This window comes from Salarias fasciatus, chromosome 14 (genome assembly GCF_902148845.1).
Source record: "Salarias fasciatus chromosome 14, fSalaFa1.1, whole genome shotgun sequence".
NCBI classification, from domain to species: domain Eukaryota; kingdom Metazoa; phylum Chordata; class Actinopteri; order Blenniiformes; family Blenniidae; genus Salarias; species Salarias fasciatus.
In genome coordinates this window covers 32,786,257-32,811,762 of record NC_043758.1, presented here as the reverse complement: position 1 = coordinate 32,811,762, position 25,506 = coordinate 32,786,257, and the positions used below count along the sequence as shown (strand labels likewise).

The 25,506-nt window shown below is 41.5% G+C and overlaps 1 protein-coding gene across 1 annotated transcript in view; it reads left to right on the top strand.

Annotated features, from left to right (window-relative positions):
* The window catches only part of cntn5 (contactin 5), a 131,826-nt gene that overhangs the window by 56,273 nt on the left and 50,047 nt on the right, over window positions 1-25,506 (top strand). The window contains 4 exon segments of the mRNA XM_030107969.1: window positions 4,296-4,508; window positions 10,666-10,789; window positions 10,901-11,076; window positions 22,671-22,766. Coding sequence (XP_029963829.1) covers window positions 4,296-4,508; window positions 10,666-10,789; window positions 10,901-11,076; window positions 22,671-22,766 — 609 coding nt within the window.

Sequence of the window (25,506 nt, the reverse complement as noted above, 5' to 3'; positions counted from 1 at the left end):
ATTAATCTTGTAGGCTATGGCTAATCATGTCCGTCTACTTGAGCCCCCATGAGCATCTCACCTCCTCGCCGTGCGTTATTCTAATTAATTTTCCACACCGCAGTCCGGAGGGTGCAGACGGAGCCTCGCACGTCGTCTCGCCGCGGTGTCGACACGGTGACCCAGCACCAGCCGAGGAGTCGTCGGCGTCTCCCCCGTCTTTGTTTCCTCGGGTCTCACCTCTGCTCACTTGAAAGACGTCAGCCTCCCTCGGCTTCACCTTCACCCCTCTGTTGTTGTTTGCATGTTAAGTTCCTCCTCTCAAAGCCGTGCAAGCGTCCGTACGTCGGCATCGCTGCATAATAACGAATAGACCGCCGCTGACATGTGATCTCCGTTAAATTAAACCCTCAGTCTAATGGCGTAGCGTGTTTACAATAATAGGGACAAGGCAAAAGGAGCGTTTGGCTTTTTGTCCTTTTTCGCAGGATGAAACGGGTGTCGGCGGCTTCGCCGATGTTATCATGGAGGTGGTGTTAAGACCCGGAGCGATCACCGATGGCATCGCTCTGGAGCTCCCTGAAATACAGCAGGTGCAGGCCTTTCAACAACAATGAGCGCTTCTGATTTTGCACCCTCTGAAAGATAGGGATCAGTGAGATCTGCAAGGGTCATTGCTTTTATCAGATGAAGGTGACAGCTGACAAGAGCAAGTGCCTGTCGGCTTCAGTAGTCAAACAAACAAAAGAGGCTTCGCTTTTTATTTCCAACGTACGCCGTGTTTGTCAGGATTTAGCCTCAGTGTGGAAATATGCTTTCTTGGAGAAGGAAAAGAAATAATACATTTGAAACCTTCGACGAAACACAATAATATACAAGCGTTTAACTCTTTGTCCAGATCTGTGGGGGAATTCTCATGAAATACGGAAAATAGCTTGCAGCGAGCTCAATTTGAATATACAAGATTCTTTCATAAATTCAATAATATGCAACATAAGTGTGTCATTCATATCCTCTGTGAGTCACCAGCTGAAGGAGAAATGCCAGAAAATCTATTTAAACATCCTCAGAGACCATTTTCCTTTTTTTTTTTGGAGTTCAACCTTGCTGTCAGAAATTGTTACTGGTTTTTCCACTTTAATTCTGCAGGGACGCCTAACTGCAACAGTCCAATGCAACAGTCACCATCTCCTCTGACATTTATAGTAATAAATTATGGCATCAGATATTGGCATTTGGAATTAAAAACAGAGAATATATGAAAGAACGTCAAGCGCCTTGATAATTATGCTAAAGTCCTGTGCAGTCCACAAGTGACACTGACACTATTTCCCTGTTTGAAAGTCTCTGTGGTCTTCTTTCTGGCTTTGGTCCAGTCTGAGTCCTTTCCCAGTCGAGGAGAGAGGGCTGTCATCCCAGTCTTTTGTTAGTTTTTGTTGCATTTCAAGTCTCTTTTTGTCCAAAACGCTTCCTCCTGTCCAGAATTGCGCTCCACGGGAAATCTGCAGGTATCCCGCTGACTCCGTTTTTCTTTGCGAGCTTTGATTTCGTCCTAAATTATAAATTTGTCACACTCTAATCACATGCAAAACACCACTGTCATTATTATCAGTCGCTGATGAATTTGCGGTCTTCATCGTTCATCCCCAGAACAGGACTCTGCGCAGTAACGCTGTCGTTTCTCGTCATGTTTACCTGATTCTCGGCTTAATGAGTGAAGCCAACCATTCCTTCTGACAGTATTTTAAAGCTCGGCTCGACGGTTTTGGAGAAAGGGGGCTATTTCCTTGTCATCACTCTCAGCTTTCCTCAGTCGTCGTCACAGCACAGCTGTCAGTCATTCAGAAATGTATGCGACGGCGTCTTGTCTGCTGCCGCCAACAGCTTGATCTCAGATGAAAAGCTGGAGATTATGTTGTGAATACTGCCTGAATTGAGGAGTCTGCTGGGTTTATTTTTGGTCTCACAGTACAAATGAAGTTTTTTTTTCTTTTTTTTCCCCCTGTTTTGTTTCCGTTGATTTGAAGTCACGTCTGAGTGCTTGAACTAAAATACACTCAGATCACACATTACTACCACATTGTCATTTTGAATGCCGAAGGCCTCGTCTACACTTAAACATTTCCAGTAAGAACTTGTCATTTTTACATTTTTATTTCAGAATTTTTTGGATTTACATGACAACTTTTTGAAACCGAGGTCCGTTTAGACGGAAACGACTAAAACCCTGAAGATGATGTAGTTTTCATGTTGGGCCACCAGTGGGTGCCGTTGTTTGTTTTTGTGATTAAGTGAAACGCATAGAGAACAACTAACTTTAAACATTAACAACGGAAGTACAAGGATGTTTATTTGAAGTAGGATTGTTATTACAGCGACTCTCAACTCTAAAACTAAGGACAGGGACTGGGAGTCTCGACACCCTGGAGAAGAACTTGTAACTAAGACTGTGGTGTGTATGCGCAGTAGCAGCGTTCCAGAAAGTCGTGTGTTTTTTCCCCCCTGTTTTCATGGAGTCAAAACACTTTGAAAAAGTTTCACCTGTTGAGAAATTTTTAAGAAACTCGTGCATTCAGTGGCTCCGACTACCTTTTGTCATGTAAATGGAAACACAAGACACTATAAAGTGTTATTTTCATGGTCAGTTTCAAACAACTTTTATTCAAAGATTTTCATGTGGAATATCTAAATATGTCTGTCTCACTTTATCTAGAATATAGTCATGTACTTCAGAAGGGACAAAGAGAGATGCACAGAATAGCAGTGGAATGCAGTGGTGCCATAATAAAATAAAATAATAGTTATGCAAATAGAACAAAAATCCATGATAGTTTACATGCTGTCACATTTAGACAACTTTTGATCATATCATCGGGTTTCATCTTTCTTCTTGGCGTCAGTGTGGCGGTTTACAAGTTTCTCCTCGACAGCAGTGTTGTGGTCTTCAAGAATCGACTGAGGTTCACAACCCAGCGTGAACGGTTTGACTAGCTACCAACCAACTACTCATTACTTTGATTTTCAACTTAAAAGCTCACACTATCTCTAATTTCAAATGGAGTCTCACGTCCTGCGTTTTCCCGCTGAATGTGTAAGAGAGTAATTGTCTGCTCTCCATTTGCAGATAGCAGTGTTTGCAGCTGACGAGTCCCCAGGGACACAGAATTATTCCTCAGTTTTGTTCATTTCTTTTCAGAGCACTTTATCACACTGTGCAAAACACACCCGCCCCTCTTTTGTAGGACTCTGATTAAACTCTTTTCTGAGCTTCAACATTGTATTCTTTTTACATTTGGTTTTTAAAACTGCATCCACGCAGCAGTTCTTACAGATCATTAGCATTTCTATCCGTTTGTCAAACTGCTGTAAAAAGCAATATACAGTATTGGTGATCAACTGTCACTGGCAAATAATTGTTTGTGTAATCTGGAGTTGTTGTATTTATAGTCTAATAAAAGTACAACATGTTGGCACATTAGCGTACACGGAGCAGATTGAGTTCCTCAGAAGTAAATTATAGAAGAGTACAGTGACAGCAACGAGCGGCGACAGCCTCCGCTGTGGCTTCTCTCTTCAGAGAGGAGAATATTCTGCACCTCCGTGGACTCTGATTCTTTAAAGGAATCTGTTTCTGTTTCGCTTACCATTATATTCAATTTGAGGCTTTGATGAAGGTGATCTTTGGAATATGCTCTGTATCTTTGGTTCCTTTCAAGAGCTGCATGTTTTTACCTGAGGCATCATGAGTGGCTTTTTAGACAGTACATCAAATGACTTCTGCACTGGAGATGCTCCAGAAAAAGACACCGCATGAGAGTCAAACGAGCAAGACGACTAGGGTTGTTCCAGAAATACAGAATAAAAACACTTTTTTTTTTTTTTTTTTTTTTCGCAAAAGCAGTGAAGGGCTTTACAGGTAATTTAACTCGCATTTAAAAAGTGTCTCGACACTAATTTGCAAAATGATGCCACCATTTAGTGGTTATTAGCTCTTAAAGAGGAATATATTTAGGCTCACACTGAGCTCCAAGTTTGCACCTTGTCGCAGTTTTGTCCTCTTTAGAGGTCTGTGCGTTCATGTATTCTGCACCTGTCCAATTTTAGGATGTTATTTTAACAATTTACAATTTAACTCCGAAGCGTGTCTGAAATGTGAGTCTTTCTCCTGCTGCTGTAGTTCAGCATGGAACAGTGATTTAATGTAGATACATGTCTTTTTATGGACACTTTCATCCTCGTGGCGGATTGTTTTCTGTTCGTTAACAGCAGATTCAGCAATATCATTTTCTTCTTCCTCTTTTTTTCTTCTCCCCAAGAAATTGCGAGAGCCGTTGCTGCGCGGCCGATCTCGTACGCAGCGGTGTTACGGATGCGATCGGACAGCTCTTCGTCGGCGCTCAGCTCGCGCGGCAGACCTCGACCACAGCACAGCGGCGGGCTGGCGGCTCCTGACTGGCCTGCTTTCTCCAGCCACCCCCTGTCAGCCCTCAGTCTGCTCAGCAGCTCTCAGGAGGACTACAGGAGTGAAGGTAAGACGAATGGAGCAGCCAAAGCAACACTTTGTTTTCTACTGTCTGAACCCAAATCTGGAAAAAAAAAAAAAAAGTTTGGGGCTCTAGTTTTCTGAAGTTGACTGAATTAAATGTAGCTGAATGTGGTTATTGGTGAAGTGTCGTTTCAGTCGTACGTCATCAACAGACGTACGGCCGTGAAAACTGGATTTTCAGGTGGCCTCACTGCAGATAGGTGGTTCTCTCAGGAGTTGTGACCACAGTGTTCCCACCTGCCAAACCCCAGAGGACGGGCGCTCCAGAGTCTGACTGAAGTCCAGACTGGATTGGTGTGAATTCACTCTGTCTTTACCCCTCCACCTCCAGCAGGCCGTCATCTCTGCTCTCACGTTATTTGTTCAGGCCCCGTCTCTGTTTAGATTTGGTCTGGAAATGAAACTTACCCATCTATTATCTCTCCGTGCGCTCTGCGATTGGCCAAAGGGTCGAGACCTTTGTGAAATTGAAGTGGAATCATTGTGTTATCCAGCTTGGTCTGTTTTTTTCTCTCTGTTTGTATCCAAGCCAACAAACACGACATGGAAGCACAAAACCATCACTGAAATGTCCCTCTCGCTGTGCTCTTTCTAAGACTGAACAACGGCAGACGACGCCACGACACACTGATGCTTTGATAAATGATTAATGGTGTAACGTTTATTGCATGTGGAGTATTCTATTAATGAAAGTCTGAAGTAGTTTGCTGAAATGGTAAACACACTGTGAGAACTTAAGTCAGTCATACAAGAGCAAATATGAATAGCGTCTCTATTGTTCTGTTTCCCTGATTCTCTTCCTTTAGACCAATAACTGTGATTTCCTCGGTGCCTTTCTGTCCATCTTTCTGTATTTCCCACTTTCTGACAGCATTATCACTACGTAGCCATAAAATGACTTACATCTCTGTAACCAAGGTGAGGGTAATACCTCTCTATTGTCAGTGGTGACAGGACCATTATATCTCAGCGCTGGATTGATGCTCAGAGGATGAAATAGACGCCGCAGAAAGTGCAGCACCTTCAGTGACTTAAAAGAGGTATTGCCTTTTGGCTCTGTGACTGACAGATGGCCATGGCACTTGAAGTTGACTCATTTAAGCAACTTCTGTGCTTCTGTATGGGCTTTTCCCTTCTACACACACACACACACACACACACACGTACGGACACACAAACACACAGGCATTATATTTTCATGCCCCCGAGTGACATTGCAATGACTTAAACTCATTTCCGGCAAATGTGCTTCCAACTCAGAAATACCTGCTACCTGCCTGAACTTAACTTTTACCCTGACATTCCCCTCATCTAAATTTAATACATGTTCACACACACACACCAAAATATTGATTTCCCTAATGGAGGCCTGGCTTTTAGTCCCTATGGGAGAGGGTAGAAGGTCCCCAGTAATGTTGAAGAATAACCCTGCCTGTGTATATGTGTGCGTACGCACACACACACACACACACACACACACACACACACACACACACACACACACACACACACACGCTTCTTGGTTTCATTACCTGCAGATCCACTTTCATGTTAGCTGTAGCTCCTCTTCATCATGGCCTGACAATGAAACACAAGATCACAGAAAGAAAGTATAATGATAATAATAATAATAATAATAATAACAATAACAATAATAAGTTTCCATCCACTTCAGTTTTTATCCTCAGAGTGACATGAGTCCCCACTTTGGTAATCAGGTAGAAAACAAGAACACACACACACACACACACACACACACACACACACACACACACACACACACACACACACACACACACACACACACACACACACACACACACATGCTGGTTTTCATGTCTTTTGTGAACTTTTACTACTTTCATTAATTCCATGTCGTAATAACATGCTTCATCCAAACCTCAGTCTATAAATATAACTTAATTTTAAAGCACATTTAACCGCATAAAAACAAATTAGCATCCTCACTCAGAGGGGTGTTTGAGTGTTTTTCACATATAAACATCGGCGGCAGACACAGTTTGAGTGATCAAGCGATAATTAGAAAGAGAAAGACTTGGCACACGTCAGAGTCGTGGGAAAATTGCTCATTTATTTAACACTTAGAGCTAAATGAAACCCATATTTAGCGTCACACGTGAGCTGAAACGAGAATGCACAGCCTTTATGGACAATACGCAGAACATAATATTCCGATTTTGATCAAGCCCAGGTGCTTACTGTAATTACAGCACTTTGAGAAGAGACTGTCATGCTTCCGTTTTGGCTCGTCGCTACACCGCATTAAACTTGAACTGAAACAACTGCGAGGTTACACAAACAACTTTCAGCTTAATTCGAAGGTATTTAAATCCACATTCATTCCACATTATGGGAATTATAGTGTTTTTCAGTGCGTCCTCCTCTTTAGGAGACAAAATGGGGTTTTAAAAATCAACATACTGTGAAGTTTTTATGAAGTTCTTGTTTAGCTTCTAATGTTTTCTGTCATTTTCTGCCTGGATACCAATCTGTGACCCACATACATCAACCTATTTTTGACCCTCTTCCATTAGTCTGTGACAATATCCAGCATCCCTTTTTTAATATTTTAAGCTTGTCAGCAGCAGAAGCCCAATGGTTTTGTTGTGAAAATAAATAATTTCATCTCTCTTCATGATTCATTCCCGAAGCTAAGTGGGGCAGGTGCAGCATACCGATGCCGTCGAGTGGCCGTATCGATGGACTCAGAGCTGTATAAATAAAATGCAGAGGCCTGCTGTTTTTTTATTTATTTTTTTTTTCATTTGCTTTTAAGTGTAGTACCCCGGTAAACACTGTGTTGTTTTGCTTTTCATGCACAGCCAGGATCACAACTTGGTATCGATCCATTTTCCTCCAGTGATTAGGACGTTACTTTTAAAGCTGCGTATTTTCCTGTAGAACAGCAGAGACTTAGAGAGATGATATCCACACCGCAGGACACTCGATTCTCTTTTTGTCACTCTCAATCGTGACAGGAAGTCAAAATCCAGTCATCTGAATTCTCTCAGGTAGCACTGCATCAAATGCAACTGTATCGAAACGCTCAATGTAGTCATGTGTTTAAATATTGTTGCTCACACTATTCAGATACGCATTCTGTGAGATAATGAATTTTTGATAATTATGAGCAAAATCACACACGTGTGTGTGATTTTGCTCATAAATATGAAAAATTCATTATTTCACAGAATGCTTTTAAAAAACCCAGTATTTCAGTTCTGTTCTGTTTGTTTTTGTTTATTTTGATCTGAAATTCTGAATTGCTGAGGAAACCTTCCCCACTAAGTGCATCACTCCTGTCTTAACAGCAGACTGGATCAAAGAGCAAAAGTGATCTGGAAAAAAGAAAAAAGAAGAAAAAAAAAAACCTGAAGAGAACAGCAGAAAACACGACATAGCAAACGGTGATATGTGGGCACAATGCAGAGGAGAGTTCAAGTTCTCCTGAGAGCCACTTCAAATCAGTAACAGGAGCATCTGAGACATCAAGAAGGCTCAGGCGTATCCGCACTGCATTTTAAATGCAAATTCACAAATAATATTCTTAATATGCATGGCTGTAGCACAGGGTAATAACATTTGAAGGAGGTTTTATGAAAGAGAATATTTCTTTTTTTTAGTGAATAATTTATTCCAAACATGTCAAAACATATGAAATGCGAAAAAACAAGAGAACATGTAAAGAGGCAAAAAAAAGGTTTGAGTCATATTTCAAAAACGGTGTCAAATCCAGGCAGGGTCCAGAACCCAGACGTCAATATTTCAGCCAGTGTCCAAATTCCAGAATCCTTTGTTACAGTAGAATATTGTCAAAGGCTGAGTACCAAAATACAGCAGTGAAATTTAACTTCCATTCACACAGGAAACACAGGGAATTGAAACGACACCGGTCATGCACTGTCATTAATAGATGATGTTAATATTCACTTCACTTCTTCCAACAGTGCTTTATTCAGGGAATGCACACATTTAAAACGTAATAATACAAATGAAACAGGAATATTTTCAGAAGCCACAAGTTCACACATTTTTTGAATGCAAGTTTTCATTCCCGTAATTGAATCAATGAGTCTTCACATTGATGACGCTTGTTAAACATCCTGGAAATGATGCTGCCAGTCTAAATAACTGCAGAAAGTCACCACCCAGCGGAGTAAAACACTGCATCCAGCAACATGGTGGAACATAAGCTGTCCTGTGTGGAAAGCCACTTCTCTTGTTTTGAGACCCAGAGAATGGCCCCATCGTCATTCATGTTATTTTGTGTTCCGTTCAGAGAGAGATGTTTTTTTTGCACTCACGTTACCTGCCCCAAGAGCCGCGGCGCCATCACAGTTCCTGTTTGAAGGCTTTATGAATTTAACTAAAAGATATGTTAACGTATTGAAGACGTGAATCTCTCATGAGGCCATTGATTTATAATGCTGTATTCAATAATAAAGCTAATTTGATGAGGAAGGCAGTGATTCTGTCAATCTCTCCATACTCCATGGCCATAGGCATTACCAGCACTTGATAATGTAATATAACCTGTTTTCCTGTGAGCCAGATGAATGCTACACTCTCCATAGCCCTGAAAAGAAAAAGAAAAACTGTGACAGAATTCCCTTTGCACAGAGCATACACACATTTGATGTTGAATTGTGCCGCAAATGATATATCAGTGCTCCAGATATAACATTCCTATACTTTGGGGATCTCTTATGAAGTAAGAAGACTCTAATGTGACAATAAAGTGGTATTTTTCTGGTGCGCAGCAGTTGTAAGCTCAAGTTAATAGCTCAGTTTGCCCATTTGTAATTAAGAAGCAGTAGAAAACTCGTCCACAAACCTCAATATCAGCTGTAGGCTTAAATTATACCCTTGAGAAATGAGCACTGGATGCAGTTTAAACTGTGTGAGGTGTTTTACATTGAGTTCTATCTTCAATGCAGGATATTTGAGTCAGTGAATAGAAAAATGAAAAGAGACAGAAATCGTTTGTTTGATGGCATTTGGATTGAAATGTGCTATTGTTGCCATTTAAAAGCAAAGCTCTGTCAGTTTCATTAGTTGCCGTATAGCAACTGAACAGAGCAACAAGCAGTAAATGTCTGCCATCCAGAATTTACCAGTGTCTGGATTCCAGATGGGGTAATTTTTTTGTCACTGACATATTTACCAGTTGTAATTCCTTGTGATTTTCTTTGTATTGCTTGTTATTTTAAAAAGGTTTTCCGCTGAATGGTGGTGAACAAAGCTGGGGGGCCTGCTGGAGTAAAGGAGAACTGTGTGGTAGCATGACAAATAAAAAATGTCCTATCTTCTGTTCAATGGGAGGGTCACGAAATTATTCCGCGAAGGACACAAACAGATCTGTGCGAGGAGATGATAGATCGCGCTATCTTGCTAATGCTATCTCTCCCCTGCTGTGCTTGTTTACTGCCGGATGCTCTTGTTTGAACATATGTGCTTTATAATGAAACGTGAATCCAGGTCAAAGTGTGGAACCAGCCTCAGAGATAGCAGACGCACACTTCCCCGCGCCACATTCACAGACCTGGACAAGAAATATTGGTGTGAAGTCAGGACTCGCGCTTGTCTCACTTGAATCATTCTCTCCTTTAGGCAAACCGCAGCCAGTCCACAAGTCGCGAAGTAATTGGGAGATGGTTTAAGGGTTGGGCCGGAAAGTGTGACATCTCAGCATTACTTTTTTACCACATGAATCACATCCAACAAGATCACAGGGAATCGCTCCCCAACTCAAGAAGTTATTATATCTCCTTTGGAAAGACAACAGCTTCCAGGGTTTCTCATTTTAACACATTTCGGAGTCTCACTTTGAGTGTTGAGAAGGCACATCAGTGACACAATCTATCACAGGACTGCTGTCACTTGTCAGAAAGTCTATTGTCGGCTGCAGAGTGGCATGCCAGACGTAGCTCCAATCCTATTTTGTTGTTTAAAACTATTACACTGAGGAGCTGTGACTTTTTTTTCCCCCTTTCCGTTGTTTCATGCTCGAACCAAACTGGGAAATAATAGAAAAAGTAATTGAATAGGAAAGCTGAGTGGTGCTCCTGTTGTGATAATTGCAATCATCCTCGTCTTTATTTCCTTTTCCCGCCTCACAGAAAGTGAAGAATTCGGTCCTGTTTTTATCCAAGAGCCAGATGATGTGATATTTCCTTTGGATTCTGATGAAAAGAAAGTGGTGATGCACTGTGAGGCACGAGGGAATCCGCCGCCCACATACAGGTACGGCATATATTTATCTGTCTCCTAATTGCGGTTCACGTTTCACAGCTCATTAGCTCGCCATTCATCACGGAGATAATAAAACATTTCTCTTCCCCTCGTGTTTTTTAGCTGGCACATCAATGGGACAGAAGTGGATCCAGAAGCAGATTACCGCTACAGCTTCATTGACGGGAACCTAGTTATTACTAATGCCAGTGAAATGATTGACTATGGGAAGTACCAGTGTAAGGCAGAAAACAGCTTTGGGACTGTCCTGAGTCGAGACGCTCTGTTGCAGTTTGCATGTGAGTATACTTTCCTTTTTTTTCATTCCACGTCGTTTCGTGTTTCGCTGCCGTTGTTGGATATGGTCTGATACTCCAGTCTCCAGCATGGAGCTCTTTAAATATGTGCACTGGAACAAATTCAGTGTTAACATGCATACATTTCTGTTTTATAAGACTAACTGGATGAGAAACTTGGCTCTCATATTAATTAAATAATTAGCTTTGAGATCCTCGTCTCTTTAAGTCAAAGTGAACCTATTTGGTTGGAGGCGTAAATAAACACTTTGCTGTGTACAGTCGGGCTTTGTTGCAGAATGCAGTTCCCTCTGGCTCCATCTGATACTGTTTAGTTGCACTGCTAACAGGGTATATGCCCTCAAATGGTGTGTCTCAGTGGTAAATGAGAGCAAAAGACCCCCACCACCACCCTCAGTAATCCCCCAGCTGACCTCCAAACATCATCACAGGCGCAGGCAGCACACGGAGAAAGACCAGAGGTACTATGTTCAAAGGAAAATGCATTGTTGGTGTGCTCTGCTGTTTCCTCAATAGTAATGGCCATAATAGCCTTATTGGCATGTCCACAGGGATCACAGCTTTCTCGTTATAAAGAAAACTACATGGTCTCATGTGTTGCCATGTCAACTCACAGTTATTACAAAAAGTACCGTAAAGCAAATAGCTGCAGGGAGAGGATGTACAGATAGGCATGGCTTCCAAAATATTGAATACAGAAGCAAACATACCACTACACACACACACACACACACACACACACACACACACACACACACACACACGCATGCTCAAAGAATATAGACTGTCTGGCATGTGTTCCTGTGTGTGAACTACAAAGAGCAGTTCTTACTGATTGATTCATTCCCAATGTGCAGTATGGTTTACAGTGTTAAAATTTGCATTGTTTATAATTAGTTGTGTTTTGTTGTGTTTTGAAAATGACAGGATTGAGTTCATCCTTTAGCAGATACTGTTGCTACAGTAGGGAGGGACTTCATCTTTACTGGCCCTCCATGACTTTTATTTGAGAACTTTATCAGACGATGTTTTGTGTTTCTACGCCGGGCTGGGTGACCTAGGGAAAGTCCCAACATTTTTTCTTTTCTTTTTCGTATCAGCTGATGTTGATTTAAGTCATGATATAAAATAAGTCACTTTTTCTGTCAGTTTAAAATGTTCCCTGTTACTGTGGAGTGAGATTTGAGCATATCAAAGGGTAAAAGTTTATGTAAATATCATTAGATCAGTAAAGCACATTTAGGCCTTTTTTTTTTTGTCTCGCTTGTTTGTATTTTTTTTTTTTTTTAATTTCATCAGTGACCCACTGCTGAAGTAGCCAGCCACCTGTCCCTCTCTGTCTGTGACACGCAGCATTTCGGTCTCTTGTCCACCTCCCTGTCAGTCGCTGTCAGGTCGTTCGGGGCTGTTCACTGCTGACGTCAGCTATTAGCCCAGTCGCCAGAGAGCTGGCTTGCTTGGTTTTGGGTGACTTGTTATCACTCGGGCATCCCTGGGTTGGGCTCGGTCTCAGCTGCTAGGACAGTAGAAGGGAGATCGGCGGGCTTAGTGTCATTATTGCGTCCTCCTATTAATGTTAGCTTTTTTTTTCTCTGCACACTTGTGGTTTAATCACAAAAACAAACAACCACTACTTTCCCTGCATGAGAAGTACAGTTTTGCTGAGGCCTGAATCTCTTACTTTGCTGTTCTTTTCTATCTGACATGTGACAGATCATCTCCCACATTAGGTTTCGTTTGACAACTTTCTTCCCATCTCATGGTATCACTTTGTGCAGTCGGAGCTCAGTGCTCCATCCCGTCAGTCCAAGCGAACACCAGCAATGATGAAAAATCTTCATTTGAAAAGGCCTGTTCAGATGTCACTCACAGTATTATTGTCAGTTGATCACCTCCAAAACACTCACAAACCAAAAGCACACTCTATCCGTGTACATTAACATTCTGCATGATGCTAGTAAATCAGGATCTGAGGTGAATTTGAGCAATGCCAACAGATAAAAAGGTGTTCTTAACATTCTTCTTTTTTTTTTTTTTTTTTTTTGTTGCAAGGTTTTGCATAAATTACTTTGATTTTAGAAAAAGTCCATACACATAAGCCAGAATATACTGGCAAGATGACATGCCCAGATGGTAAACCACAGACTTAAAAAAATGTGCTGCTGGTTTGTAAAGAACATGAGCCAAACTTCAACACGTCTCTTCATCTGTCCTTTGAAAGGGAAACTCAACTATGTGAAAATACAGTCTCAAACTGTAAAACTTACCGGAAAGGGAGCAATGTTAAATGTTAAAATGTTGGACTCTGTCTGTTGTTTGGCTTACAAATTAGGCATTGGCTCGGCATTGTTATGCTCATCCAATTCATACTGGCATTATGTACAATCCCCTCTTCATAGTTTGTAGCCAACTTTTTGACTCACTGCAGTGTTTCATAACATTCCTGACCGTGTATTGCAATTTCTGGTCGCAAAGTTTGCATTCACTTTTCAGAACTTTAAAGGTGCATTAAGGAGTTTTACAACCTTAAAAATACTTATGGTAACACTTTACTTGAAGCCCCCCTGCATAACACATTATAAGTACATTCATAAAGCATTATAATGCCATTATAACATGTGTAGCTATAGTTATAAACATTCATAGATGATCACAATGCCAGGACCTAACCCTAACCCTAACCCTAACCCTAACCTTAATCCTATGCTGTATACTGCTGTATAGTGAGTTATAAAGCATTGTGATCATGTATTAGTGTTTATAACTACTTATAATGTGTTATAAAGAGGGGCTTCAAGTAAAGTGTTACCATACTTATTTTCCACCATAAATATGTTACACATTTTTAATGATGTGTACAATGTGCCCTGACATATTCATTACAAGTACCTCTAACAGCGCTAAATTGTCACTTGACAGTTGCAGTGCCGGTCCGGCAGCAGCATTTTTTTGGGGAGAATTTGAAAGGAATGACGTAATGCGCGCTCCGGCTGGTTAGGTTTCGTTATGTCCGCCATTACTCCGCCAGATGCTTAGTGAGCAACAACTGAGCTGGAGCTTCCAGAAAGTAAGAAAAGACTGGCTTCTAGCACTGCCACAGCTCCAGCACAGACTCCACCAGGTAAAAGAAACTTAAATCTTACTTGAGCGCTACTAAACGAGTGAAGACGGAGTCCCCCTCGTCCGTGCACGGGAGCCACAGGGACGAGTTTTTCACTAAGCTGCGTTACGCCCAAGGCCTGCAGGGGGCGCTGTTTCGCATAAAACGTGCAAACTCCTTAAGGCACCTTTAATGAAAATTGTTGATTTTTTTTTTTTTTAGGTTAAGTTATGAAAAATGTATATGTGTTTAACATAAAGTATTACATAATTTTAGAAAGTTTCATGCCATTCTTAATAGTTGCCAGCTTTGCAACCAGGGGCCTGGTTGGCTATGTCTGTGTTTAGACAACATTTTCAAGTGAAAAACATTTAGGTAGGCCTGTCCTTTCCACATAAACAGGCATCTTTATTAAAATGTGAAAACACAAAACTTTTCTGAAACAATGCGCTTTCACTTGTTGTGTCAACAAGGCCTCAGTTTGAAGAGCTGGTTATCTTTCAGTGTCTGTGTTGACGGTTCAGCCACCCCCTGCCCCCCCCAACCCAGAGTTGCCTAGAACGGATGTCTTTGTTTCGATCAGCATCAACTTGCACTGAAGAAGAAACAAAAAAGCAAAAAGAAAAATCCCAGTACGTTGCAGTAAGACTGAACCTAACCTCAGCTGTCTGAGATAATTTCCTAATCAGTTCTTTTGTGTCACAATAGCTGTTTGTAATTCTCCCAGCATGCCCTGCTGGAAGCTTTACAATTAAATTGAGTGCGTAAAGCACATTAAATGTGCAGCAGATGGTTTGTCGTGGGTCACGTTTGGTTGACCGCCAGGTGCGTCCAGTGCAATGATGGCAGCTTGTCAGCTGCAGCCAAGTCGCCTTTGGACAAAATTGGATTTTCTAGTTTCAAACGCACACGCGGGTCTGTTAGTTTCCTGTAATCGGAGACGTATCAGGCAGTAATGTTGAAAAATGCAGCACAGAGAGAGTTCGCCATGTTCAAGGTGTTCGAGCAGAAACGGCTTAAAATCGCCCGTATAGCCATGTCATTATTATGCAGCGCTTTCTCCCAAATCACTTCATTTCCTCACATTGCGGTACAGTAGCAGATGTTTGGTGGCCTGGAGGATGGAAGACGCAGTATCCAGGATATCAATATCTCTGAGCCAACGTATGGCTGTCTTAGTTGAGCATGAAACAAATCCCACGTATCGCCTACCTGTAGTCCCACCGGTTAGAGATGGATCGCTCGCCTATCGTCGCTGTTGTGTTGTGGCTCTGTAGAAACTAATAATCTGTCTAATTAAAAGCATGAGCCGTGGATTGAATGTGTGAAGAACATCATGTCTTGGCACATTTGTATTTTGCTTGTTGAATGGGTTTATTTCTTGAAGTGTCTCACACTGATTGAGAGAGCAGCTCTGCATTCTTTATAGACTTAAAATCACCACACAATATAGTGATGTTGATATATTATATTTCCATTATGAGTTGTCTCCTGATATTAAAAGTTTGAGAATTTAGTCAAGTGGTGAAATTTTTTGATATTATTTACTCAGATTGACACACGTACCTTTTTACTGCTGATTATTATCAAAAAATTTAGTCACATTATCAGCGTTTAAATGTGATAAAGAGGTACGAGGTCAAAACTATGTTGGTTTTTCTTTTTGTGAATAGTGTAGGTGGAAGCCATAGCAGCTTAACGACCCCTTGCAAAGACATAAATGGAAATTCTGACCTTTCAGTTTGTAATTTCAGGGACCAGGCATTTCATTAAGCTGTGTTGCACTATTTATTTTGCACAGTGAAGCCACTGGCCCAATTATACTGACCAAAAAGTCATTTGCAACCAAAAAATTACATTTTTCGAAAAGTATTTCGTCTTTTTTAGATGGCAGCAATTTCTATGACCGTTATTCCTTTTTTTTTTTTTAACATCAGTAATATTGTGGTCATGAAATACCTTTGTCCTCAGTGGTAGAAGCTAACAGTTATTTGCCACTTTCTCAGTCCACAAACTGTTACTTTTATCCATTTTGCAGCAGTACAATCGAATACTCGTGGGTTGAAGACTCCCAAAAGTTCCTTTAATGTTTTTTTTTTTCACTTTATTGTCCCTCTGCCGTAATGAAATGTAATATGCGCATCTGTCACCTCTGCTTAAGGTAGAAGCTCAAAGCCGTCCTTCTCGCTCTGTGTGAAATGCAGCCTCACCTTCGTGCACATGCAGTGGCACAGGCAGGACAATTACAGAGATCAGAAATCCCCATTCAGAACACCTTTAGGTTAGGTCTATTGTTCTCTGCCTTGTTCTGCATTATCAGACATAATTAGCACCTGGAATGTCATTCTTTGAACAGCCGCTATAATATAACTGACTCGCTTATCTGCTACTGAGTATTTTCAGCCTCTGGCCTGTCAGCTCAAATGAACATATATACCGTACATGTGATAAATAAATCATTTCATGTTTTCTGACATCTTTCGAAATCCCCGCCCAGGCTGTCACACTGGCATTAATTTTGTAAATAAGCTTAACGTGACGTGAGAGCTCAGTAGTTACTGCAGCCTCGTGAGCTTTTCGAAGCCCCGTGCTGGAAATCCACCTCGTCATTTCATCCCTTAGAATGATTTTCTTTCTGCCTTTAATTTCATCCGTAGCTATTTACCACACACAGCCATGCCTTTCTTACTTTAGTTTCACGCCGCGTGCATCCTCAGCAGTGCAATAGTCTACATTTCTTTAAAGCCAGCCTTCAAAAGACTAGCCACAGAAACAAAGGACGAAGCCTGCAGCATCCATTTGAATGCAGAGCCCTCCCTTGCTCCTTCAGCATATCAAATGGTAGGTATTTATCACTCAGCATGGAGCTCAACTTTCCTTCCCTTTTCATGTCGGCACAGATCATTCTCATGCAATGGCACAGTTGCTGATTGCTTTACTTGGTCCAGATATATGTGAGAAATTCTTTTCATCATAAACCGGGTGTTTTGATGGGGTAATTGCATGGTTTATTGAGTTGAAACAAATTGGTCAGTCTATTTGACTTGTGCTATGAAGTTAATGTACATTAAGATGTCAGATGGGGAGCTTTATTCTCCCAATTACAAACTGTAGGAGCTATAATTTCAAGCGAAGCGTGAAAAAACCCTGGAGATCCGCAACTTGACCAGAAAGCAGCTTCTAATTTTCTTATAGATATTACAGATTCAAGTTTATTTTAGGTCAAGTACAAAATTCTGGTGCCTAATGGGGAATACATAATTATACTTGGGAAAAGCTAAAAATTTTTTTTGAGGGAACTGTGGTGGAGGCACTTTAGTTCAAGTGAGGTGAAAAGCCATCACTATAATACACATCTGCGAGCTAATTCTCCCGAGTGGTTGTCCATAACGCTGGTGTTAAGCACCTACCTGCAGAGTTTCCACTAATATTGTTGGGACTGTGTTATGGTTCCCTGATGAGCGGGATACCCATTACCCCATCAATTCCACTTTTATACCCAACTTATCAAAGTTAGGGTGACTTGAGGCAGAAGGCAGGGTACACTGTGGACCGCTCACCGGTTAATCACACTGTCTGACAGTCACACTCATCCACTCACACATACAAGCCGCCACAAGCAGGCCTTTGGATTGTAAGGAAGAAGCAGGTGTACTTGGGGAAAACCCACGCATGTGGAGGAAAAACACAGAAAGTTCCTCTCTCCGTCTTCTCTCTGTGAAAGTAGCCATGTATTTCACATTATTTGTCGGGTTTACCACAGTGGCTCAGGTTGTGCTTCATCACGTTGTGCTGTTTGTCCATGAAGTATCGGACTTGATACCCGGTACTTTGGTATCAGTGCGCCCCCAGTCCAGAGGGTTGTTTTGTTGAGCTGGCATCTGAACACAACTGTGGTCCACGTGAGAAATCAGGGGAGAGTTGGAGCAAACCAGCCAGAGTCAAGGCTCTCTATATTCCATGCACCGGCCATGTACTCTGTTCCAAAGATGTTTCAGTCGGATGCTTTTTTTTCTCCGTCTCTCTCTCTCTCTCTCTCTCTCTCTCTCTCTCTCTCTCTCTCTCTCTCTCTCTCTCCTTTTGTTTTTGAAATTCTGAGCTGCTGAACTCACACTTGGGCTGCTTTTCAGCCGTGACTTTGAAGGCAGCAGGCAGAAAGGAGGCCTCTGATCTTTCTCCCCAAAGACTTCCTCCCTCCCTGCAGCCGAGACGCTGGCTGAGGCTCAGGTATCGCGCCGCTCCGAGCTGCTACAGTGGTAATAAAATTAACGGGACGCTTTGATTCGAGCGTCGGAAGGTCTGCACACACACACGCACACTTCTCCGGGATGTTCGACACTATCAGTAGTTAATGCCCATTGATTGAATTCATGCTGACCTTGAAATAACTCATTTACATTGAACACCTGCTCCTCCGCTTGCTGCAAATTTCATCATTGCATTTCTGGATTTTAAAGATTTATACGAACATATGTTGACTTGTAATTTTTTGAGGAAGCTCTCATGACCGAGCTGTTTTTACATTATTAAAAACCCATTAATATTGATTCAGTTACATAACTGTAGTTTGCAAAGGCAACTGATAGGGCATTTAAAAATTTAACATACCAAAACATCTGAATGTCTGAAAGTCTGTTGAGCGATTGTTTGTCGGTTTCCCATGCAGCGCGGTGATCCGCTTGTTTCACACACCTCACTTCAATCAAAAGTTTACTGTACAGTAGGTGGCGTTCTGATTTCTCCCCGATGGCCAATGTTGTAGCAGTCTGAGACGTAAAATGCATAATTTCCCATGTGCCTAGAGATGTTTCCCTAGAAAGACCTCCCCCATCATCTTGTCCACGAGTGCAATGTGTCTCTTAAAGTGGATTTACTGTGGGCTCACTTCTCACTGAGTGACAGGAGTTTTACCGAGAAGAAATACATTATGTAAGATATCACATTTATAATTTATTAAATTAGCCAAGCTGTCCAAGAAGTCTCTTTTTCCTGAATAAGTAGCCTTGCGGAATAATTGAAGAGAAGGGAATATCTAAACAAACTCTCACTCGATCGCTGCCAAATCCAGCAGCCATGTTGTAGGTCAGAAATTATTGGTGCACTCGTGTCTCTCATGTGTTTTATACAAACACATCTTATGCACTTGCCTCACATCCTTTTATCAAATAATGACAAATATGTAGATTACTTAATTGTCTTCTTACTAATTAAAACTATTCATCAAAGACAGTGAATAATTCATGTCAAACATTTGAAGACAAAGGAAAAAGGGGGAAGAAGGAAGCGACTCAGACAAAAGGAAAAGGAGAAGACGACCTGGCGACAGCTGCTGGTGAATCAATAGTGAACACAGTGACAATCATTGACTTTCCATCCCTCCTCAGGTGGCTCATTGTGAGCAGAAATGAATTCACACCAGTCGCACATACCGACCGGGCCAGGACGGACGGCGGTCCAAGAAAACTGAGAGACGGAAGCTGACACGATGCCAGCGTTTAGACACGGCGCAGTATGGACAGGCTAGTTGACTCAGGCTGAAACGTCTGAATTAGCAGTCAACTGTGTGTGGAATCAGTTTCGGGCCAAAGGTTCAATCAATCATAGTTAATTTTAAGTAACGCCGGGCAGCAAGAAAAGCAATCGACAATCATGGGCATTTTTTAAGCTTGGTGTATTGCTGTTCCAACACCGCCGACTGTCAGGAGCTGATAAACTGTCTGCTCGCTGCTCGATCTGGCTTGTTGTAAGCACAGGAAATAGGGACCTTGGCAAATTGATTTGTGGTGTGGATTGAACGCTTGCAAATCCAAGTCGTATGACAGGCTACACTCTGGGCTGATTCCGCCGAGAAAGGTGAAGCGTGGCACATGAAATATTAATCCGCTGTCTGATCTCGTGACATTGGGCCATCTCTTTTTACCACTCTCACTGTTTGTTTCTGTGGTTGAAAAAAGTTTTGTGCGTTTTATTGTTTTCTTTTCATCTCCTCACGGTGAATAAATGGAGCTCATTTTCGATTTGATAATTACTGCAGCAGAAATGACTGAAAACTTTATTTACCACTCCTGAAAGTGAGATGGATATCTGCACAACCCTCACAACTTCCAAAGTCATCCAAACTTCTAAAACTCTCACACATTTAAAAACTGGCCATACGGTGAAGTTGGTTTGTTATTGCTCTCAGCCTAAAACTACCCAGTCCAGTCAGAGACGCTCTGGTAAAGGTTGTTATTATCCGTCAGCAGAAGAGTTGGAGTGTTTTCATAAAGTTGCATTTTCAGTGGCTCCGAGCACCGGGGTCATGTAAACGCAACATTTTTCAGTTATCACCTAAAAACGTCCATATCAATGAAGTCTGAGAGTCTCACTTACTGAAAATTTGAAAATATCAAAACTGGTACAAAAGTGATGTTTAATTCACACCCGTGGAAGCTGATCTCCCAGTGAGACACACTGAGAATCTGTCAAGACTCTGAGTCCCGCCCCCTGGCTGGGTCTTCTGTCCTGTCCTGTGTCTGTCTGCTTCACCTCATGTCACCAAAGTCTTTCAGTTATCCAGTCATGTCCGGCCTCTGCCCCTATCCCAGCCTATTTAGTGGCGTCTCTGTCTTGTTGTCTGCATTTGGGTCCGTTCCCCGGTTGTGACAGAATCACACGTGCAAAATAAAACGTACTTTGGCTGCATTTGATTTCATGAATATGGAAAAGTTTTTTAGCTACCATACACTATGTTTTTAAACTCAAACCCTGACTTTGTTCTCCATCAGCAGCCATACTGTGTTGTATTTTCTCACTGCCAAATTCAGATTTAATTTCTCCAACACTCTGATGTGTTTGATAACTTCCTCCACCATCAGGTGCAACTCAGTGATATCACAGCTCGTTTTGTGCCTGTGAGGACTCGCTGTTCCGTCCGATTACTCCACGGCGAATTCAAGGAAACGAGCGGAGAAGTTTCCAGCAGATCGAGCTTGTGTAAACAAGGCTTAATGCATGCAAAGCCATTTATACAATACCGACGTCGCTCATGGTGTCATCCTTAGTTGATCACTTGCAAAACAAACAATATATTTGCATGAGCATGCACTTTACAGCCCTCGAAACGTAATCTCTGCGAATCAGACCCGAACACTGACTGCATGGCGCATATTAAAATGAAGGTCATGAACTGCGGTTATTAATAAATGTGCCAGATATGCAGGTTTCCCAACTCACTCCGAGGTGTAATTGTCCAACAGTCCGAGGTTGGTGGTAAACTCTCAAAGTGATGAGACCAGACGTGGTGGAGACGTGAACAGTACTGGGTCAGCAGGCTGCCGCTGGATCTCCACATTCTGGCACCGCTTTAACAGAAAATTAAAGAGGCGGTGTTAGGTTTTTTAAGAATTTCATATCTAATCTGCTTTGTGCTACTTTGAGAGAAAAACTAGGCTCAGAGGCAAATAATGATCAAACAAACAGTGCAATAGAAGTGATCGCTGTAAACCACAGAACATCTTCAGCATCTAAGCCAATTTCACTTAAAAATTAAGGTTTTGTTCTTTATTGTATGGTGTTACATCAGTTCAGATAATTGTAACTCCTGACATCAGCTGAAATATTTATTAAAGGAGCACAGCGCAGTTTTAAATATCAAATTATCAATTATTCACACCCACACACGTTTTCACCTTTGCCTGATGGGCAGCAAGAGCTATTTCTGCAAGATCGCAGTTGCTCCTATTTTCCTGTGCAGGGCACTGAAGGCACAGAAATATGAGTGATTCGGGTACGAATCGCTCTGAGCATGACGTAATGCGCGCTCCCGCTGGCCTGATACCCTTAAGTTTCGTTTTGTCCACCATTACTCCGCCAGATGCTTAACAAGCAACAACTGAGCAGTACTGAGGATGGAACTTCCAGAAAGTAAGAAAAGACCGGCTTCTAGCACTGCCACAACTCCAGCGCAGACCCCACCAGGCAAAAGACACTTACATTTCACTCAAGCGCTGCTAAAAGAGCGAGGAAGGAGTTCCCCTCTTCTGTGCACGTACAGTACTGCAGTTACGTCCAAGGCCTGCAGGGGTCGATGTTTCGCATAAAACGAGCAAATTGCATAATGCACCTTTAAAGGATATATTTTAACTGCCTTGAGCATTTTTGTTCTCTAACTATTCAGGTTAAGTGTTCTTTAAAGTTCAAGTTTGTTGGCCAGTCAAAGGGTTGGTCAGCTGATCGTTTGACTGATCAGTGTATTCGGTGTCTGGCTAACTGGTCGGGTGAACAGTTGGGTTGATGGGTCGGTCTGGTGGTTGCTGGGTATTTGACAATGGGCTAGAGACAGAAATGCCCAACGTGTCATTTATTACGTGGCCGGGTTTTCTAACCTAATAAAAAAACGTTTATCTTGATGCCATCAAGAGGACAAATTCAAACCCTATCAAGTGTCCTATTTTCCTGACTTTCTAAGATGAATTGTCTTTGCGTGCCGTTCCAGATCTTGCTGCCTTCAGCCCAAAGGCCCGGGGTGGCGTTTCTGTGCGGGAAGGCCAGGGCGTGGTGCTGATGTGCACCCCCCCTCCTCATTCACCAGGTAAGAGTTTCGCTTTTCAGCAGAGAGGAGTACATCTTCTCCTCTTCATTTCCGTTGGGACTGTCCATAAACTCATCACTGTTCATCACAATTTCCATCACAGCAGGTAATGTTTTTTATTACTGCGCCAAGCTGAATTATCACTTTCATTATTTTATTTATTTATTTTCAGCATTTTGTTTGGATGTTGTTGTGGGTTTTTGTTGCTGTTGTTGCCATCCACTCTCTTCTCCATCCATCCATGCTGCTCAGATGACGAGTGTGATAAGTCATGGTGACAACGGAGCCACAACACAGATCCTCAGAGATCGAATTTGCTGCATCATTAGAAAAGGAAAGAAATGTTACCTCGCCAATTATTTCACATAGGCAGAGCATGGCCAGCGTTTCTTTAATGGCACATCCAGACGATCCCTCTCTACGGTTGTCCTCTAATGCAAGCTCTTATGTGAGCCATGAATCATCCAGGTTTTCTGTTTGCATCAGCCCTGTCATAAGCTGCACTGCCCCCCCGGGAGCGGAATCCAAGTGCTCCTCACTGCCCATGGATGTCATGATAGCAACCAGAGAGTCCTTGACAAGGCTGATCAGTAAAAAAAAGAAAGAATAATGATGCATAATGACTGACCGGCATAAATTATCTTTAAAGTTTTAGAATTGCAGTGCTGATTTTTTTTTCCAGAGGTGGTGTGTCATTTAAAAATCAAATCGTATATGCAGCCCAGGTTTTTTTTTTTTTTTTTTTTTTTTTCCCTACTCAAAATGGTCAGAAGTGTGATTGACAGCTAATTAAAATCAAACACGGGGGATGATGTTGTGGAGTGATAGCAGCATAATGGAACTAGTGATTTTCTGTCATTTAAAATTTGTTGCCGTCTTGCCGCTGTAAGCTGTAAAATTGACCCACGTTTCAGTTGCAACGACACAATGCGAGAGACCCTCGTGTTGCGTTGCTTGTATTACATTGACCAAGTGGATCAATAGGGAATATAACTCATGAATATGATCAACCGAGTGGTGAAGGTGCACTCCAGAACAATGGCTTTTCATTTCACTTGCCCTGTCTGTGTGAAGCTGCTGAATTCACCGTGACAAATCAATCAGTATTTATGAACCACAAACAGGGAACTGAGTAAACACAGAGATGCTCAGATTTAAACAAAAATAGTGATAACATGAAATATTGCTCCTAAGTATATGTTCAAGATACTTTCAGTAATGGTTGAACTTCCTCTTTGCATTCACGTGGTTAAAAAATGTAAATGTAATCACAGTGCGTTATACTTAATTAATAAAATAAACTGTATTCAGCACTGGTTTTATGCTATCCATGTTATGTTACTAAAGTTTTATCATCATATTATCATAACTGGCCCGGCGCCTTCATTTTGATGCCTATTTCTCCATATTCACAAATTATGCTCAAACACACAACACAGGTAGGATTATGATTTATTTCTTCAACACTGTTCACATGAAATGAAAAACGATCCCAAACAGTGAAAATTAAACGCCACGGCCGATGCGTCTGCGGCCGTGATGAATGCCCAGGAGAGTCGGAGCGTGTCACGATTCAGATTCACGTTGTATTGGAGAGCGTTAAACAATGTTTGGGTTAAATTGGTTGTGGGCGGATTCAAAGACATTAAAAATGCCACTTAAATTAGATCGGAATCATGAGTGAAAACAATTTGGAATCACTGAGACGTGAAAAGTTTATTATTTCCCATCTCATGGCTTTGATCAGTTTTTATGTGCATCTTGAGTAAATAGTGTTTTCTTTTTATGAAGCTAAAGTGTGATGACCTTTGGGGGGAAAAAAACCTGTTTCAAAGGTTGTTTTTCATTTAGTGCAGAGATAAATGCTTGTTTTTTTTATCAGTATCTAGTTAAGACTTCCTGTTTGCAAGAGTACAGTGTGTGCTGCTGCCTTGTCTGAATGATTGCTGTGTCCTTTTCTGACCCGTTTAGCCTCACTTTCTTTATGTTATTGAGTGCGTCTCTCACTATATAACTCAAAAGAAGCCCTCTTCGCAAATCAATCTGTTGTTCAACTCCTTTTGATCTTAATTGGTTTTATTGCTTGAACAAGTGTTGCTCTTAAATGGAGTGCTGGGTTGAGTTCGGAGCTGTTTTCTGAGATGTCTGCATCTCCGAAAACATCAGATCTTTGTTGTTTCCCAGGAGGACAAGACAGTAATCCTTTTGTTTATTGTGGATTATGGATGCAGATCAAAGAGTAGTGAAATGTCACTGGGAATATTTAATATATTATTTTATCCGTTTAACAATCCATTTATTAAGACAACGATGTATGGCACAGCAGTTCTGTCTTTCTAAGTCAGTCATTTTTCTTCCATCCCTCCATTTTTTTTTTTACTTGTCAGAAATGTAAATCAAATTGATTTGTAAAGACGTATAACATCGCCTTATCGGCAAGGATCATGAGATTCTACCTGCTATTTCCACCCACTATTAGTCATGAATAAAATATAAATGATTCCTGCTCGAAGCAAATATCTTTATAAACATTTAGCGATCATCAGCTGTAAAGTCAGCGTCGAGCTTTTTGCATCTTGTCTCGCACAATAAGATGCTTCTGTTCGACATTATTAAATTTGTTAGTTGATCATATTTTGTACCTTGTGTTTTTCATTAAAAACCTGAGCTAGGTTTTGAGATTTGCTTTGCTTTTATTCATTTATGTTTTGCCTGGCGGTTTGACGGGCCGGATTGGAGT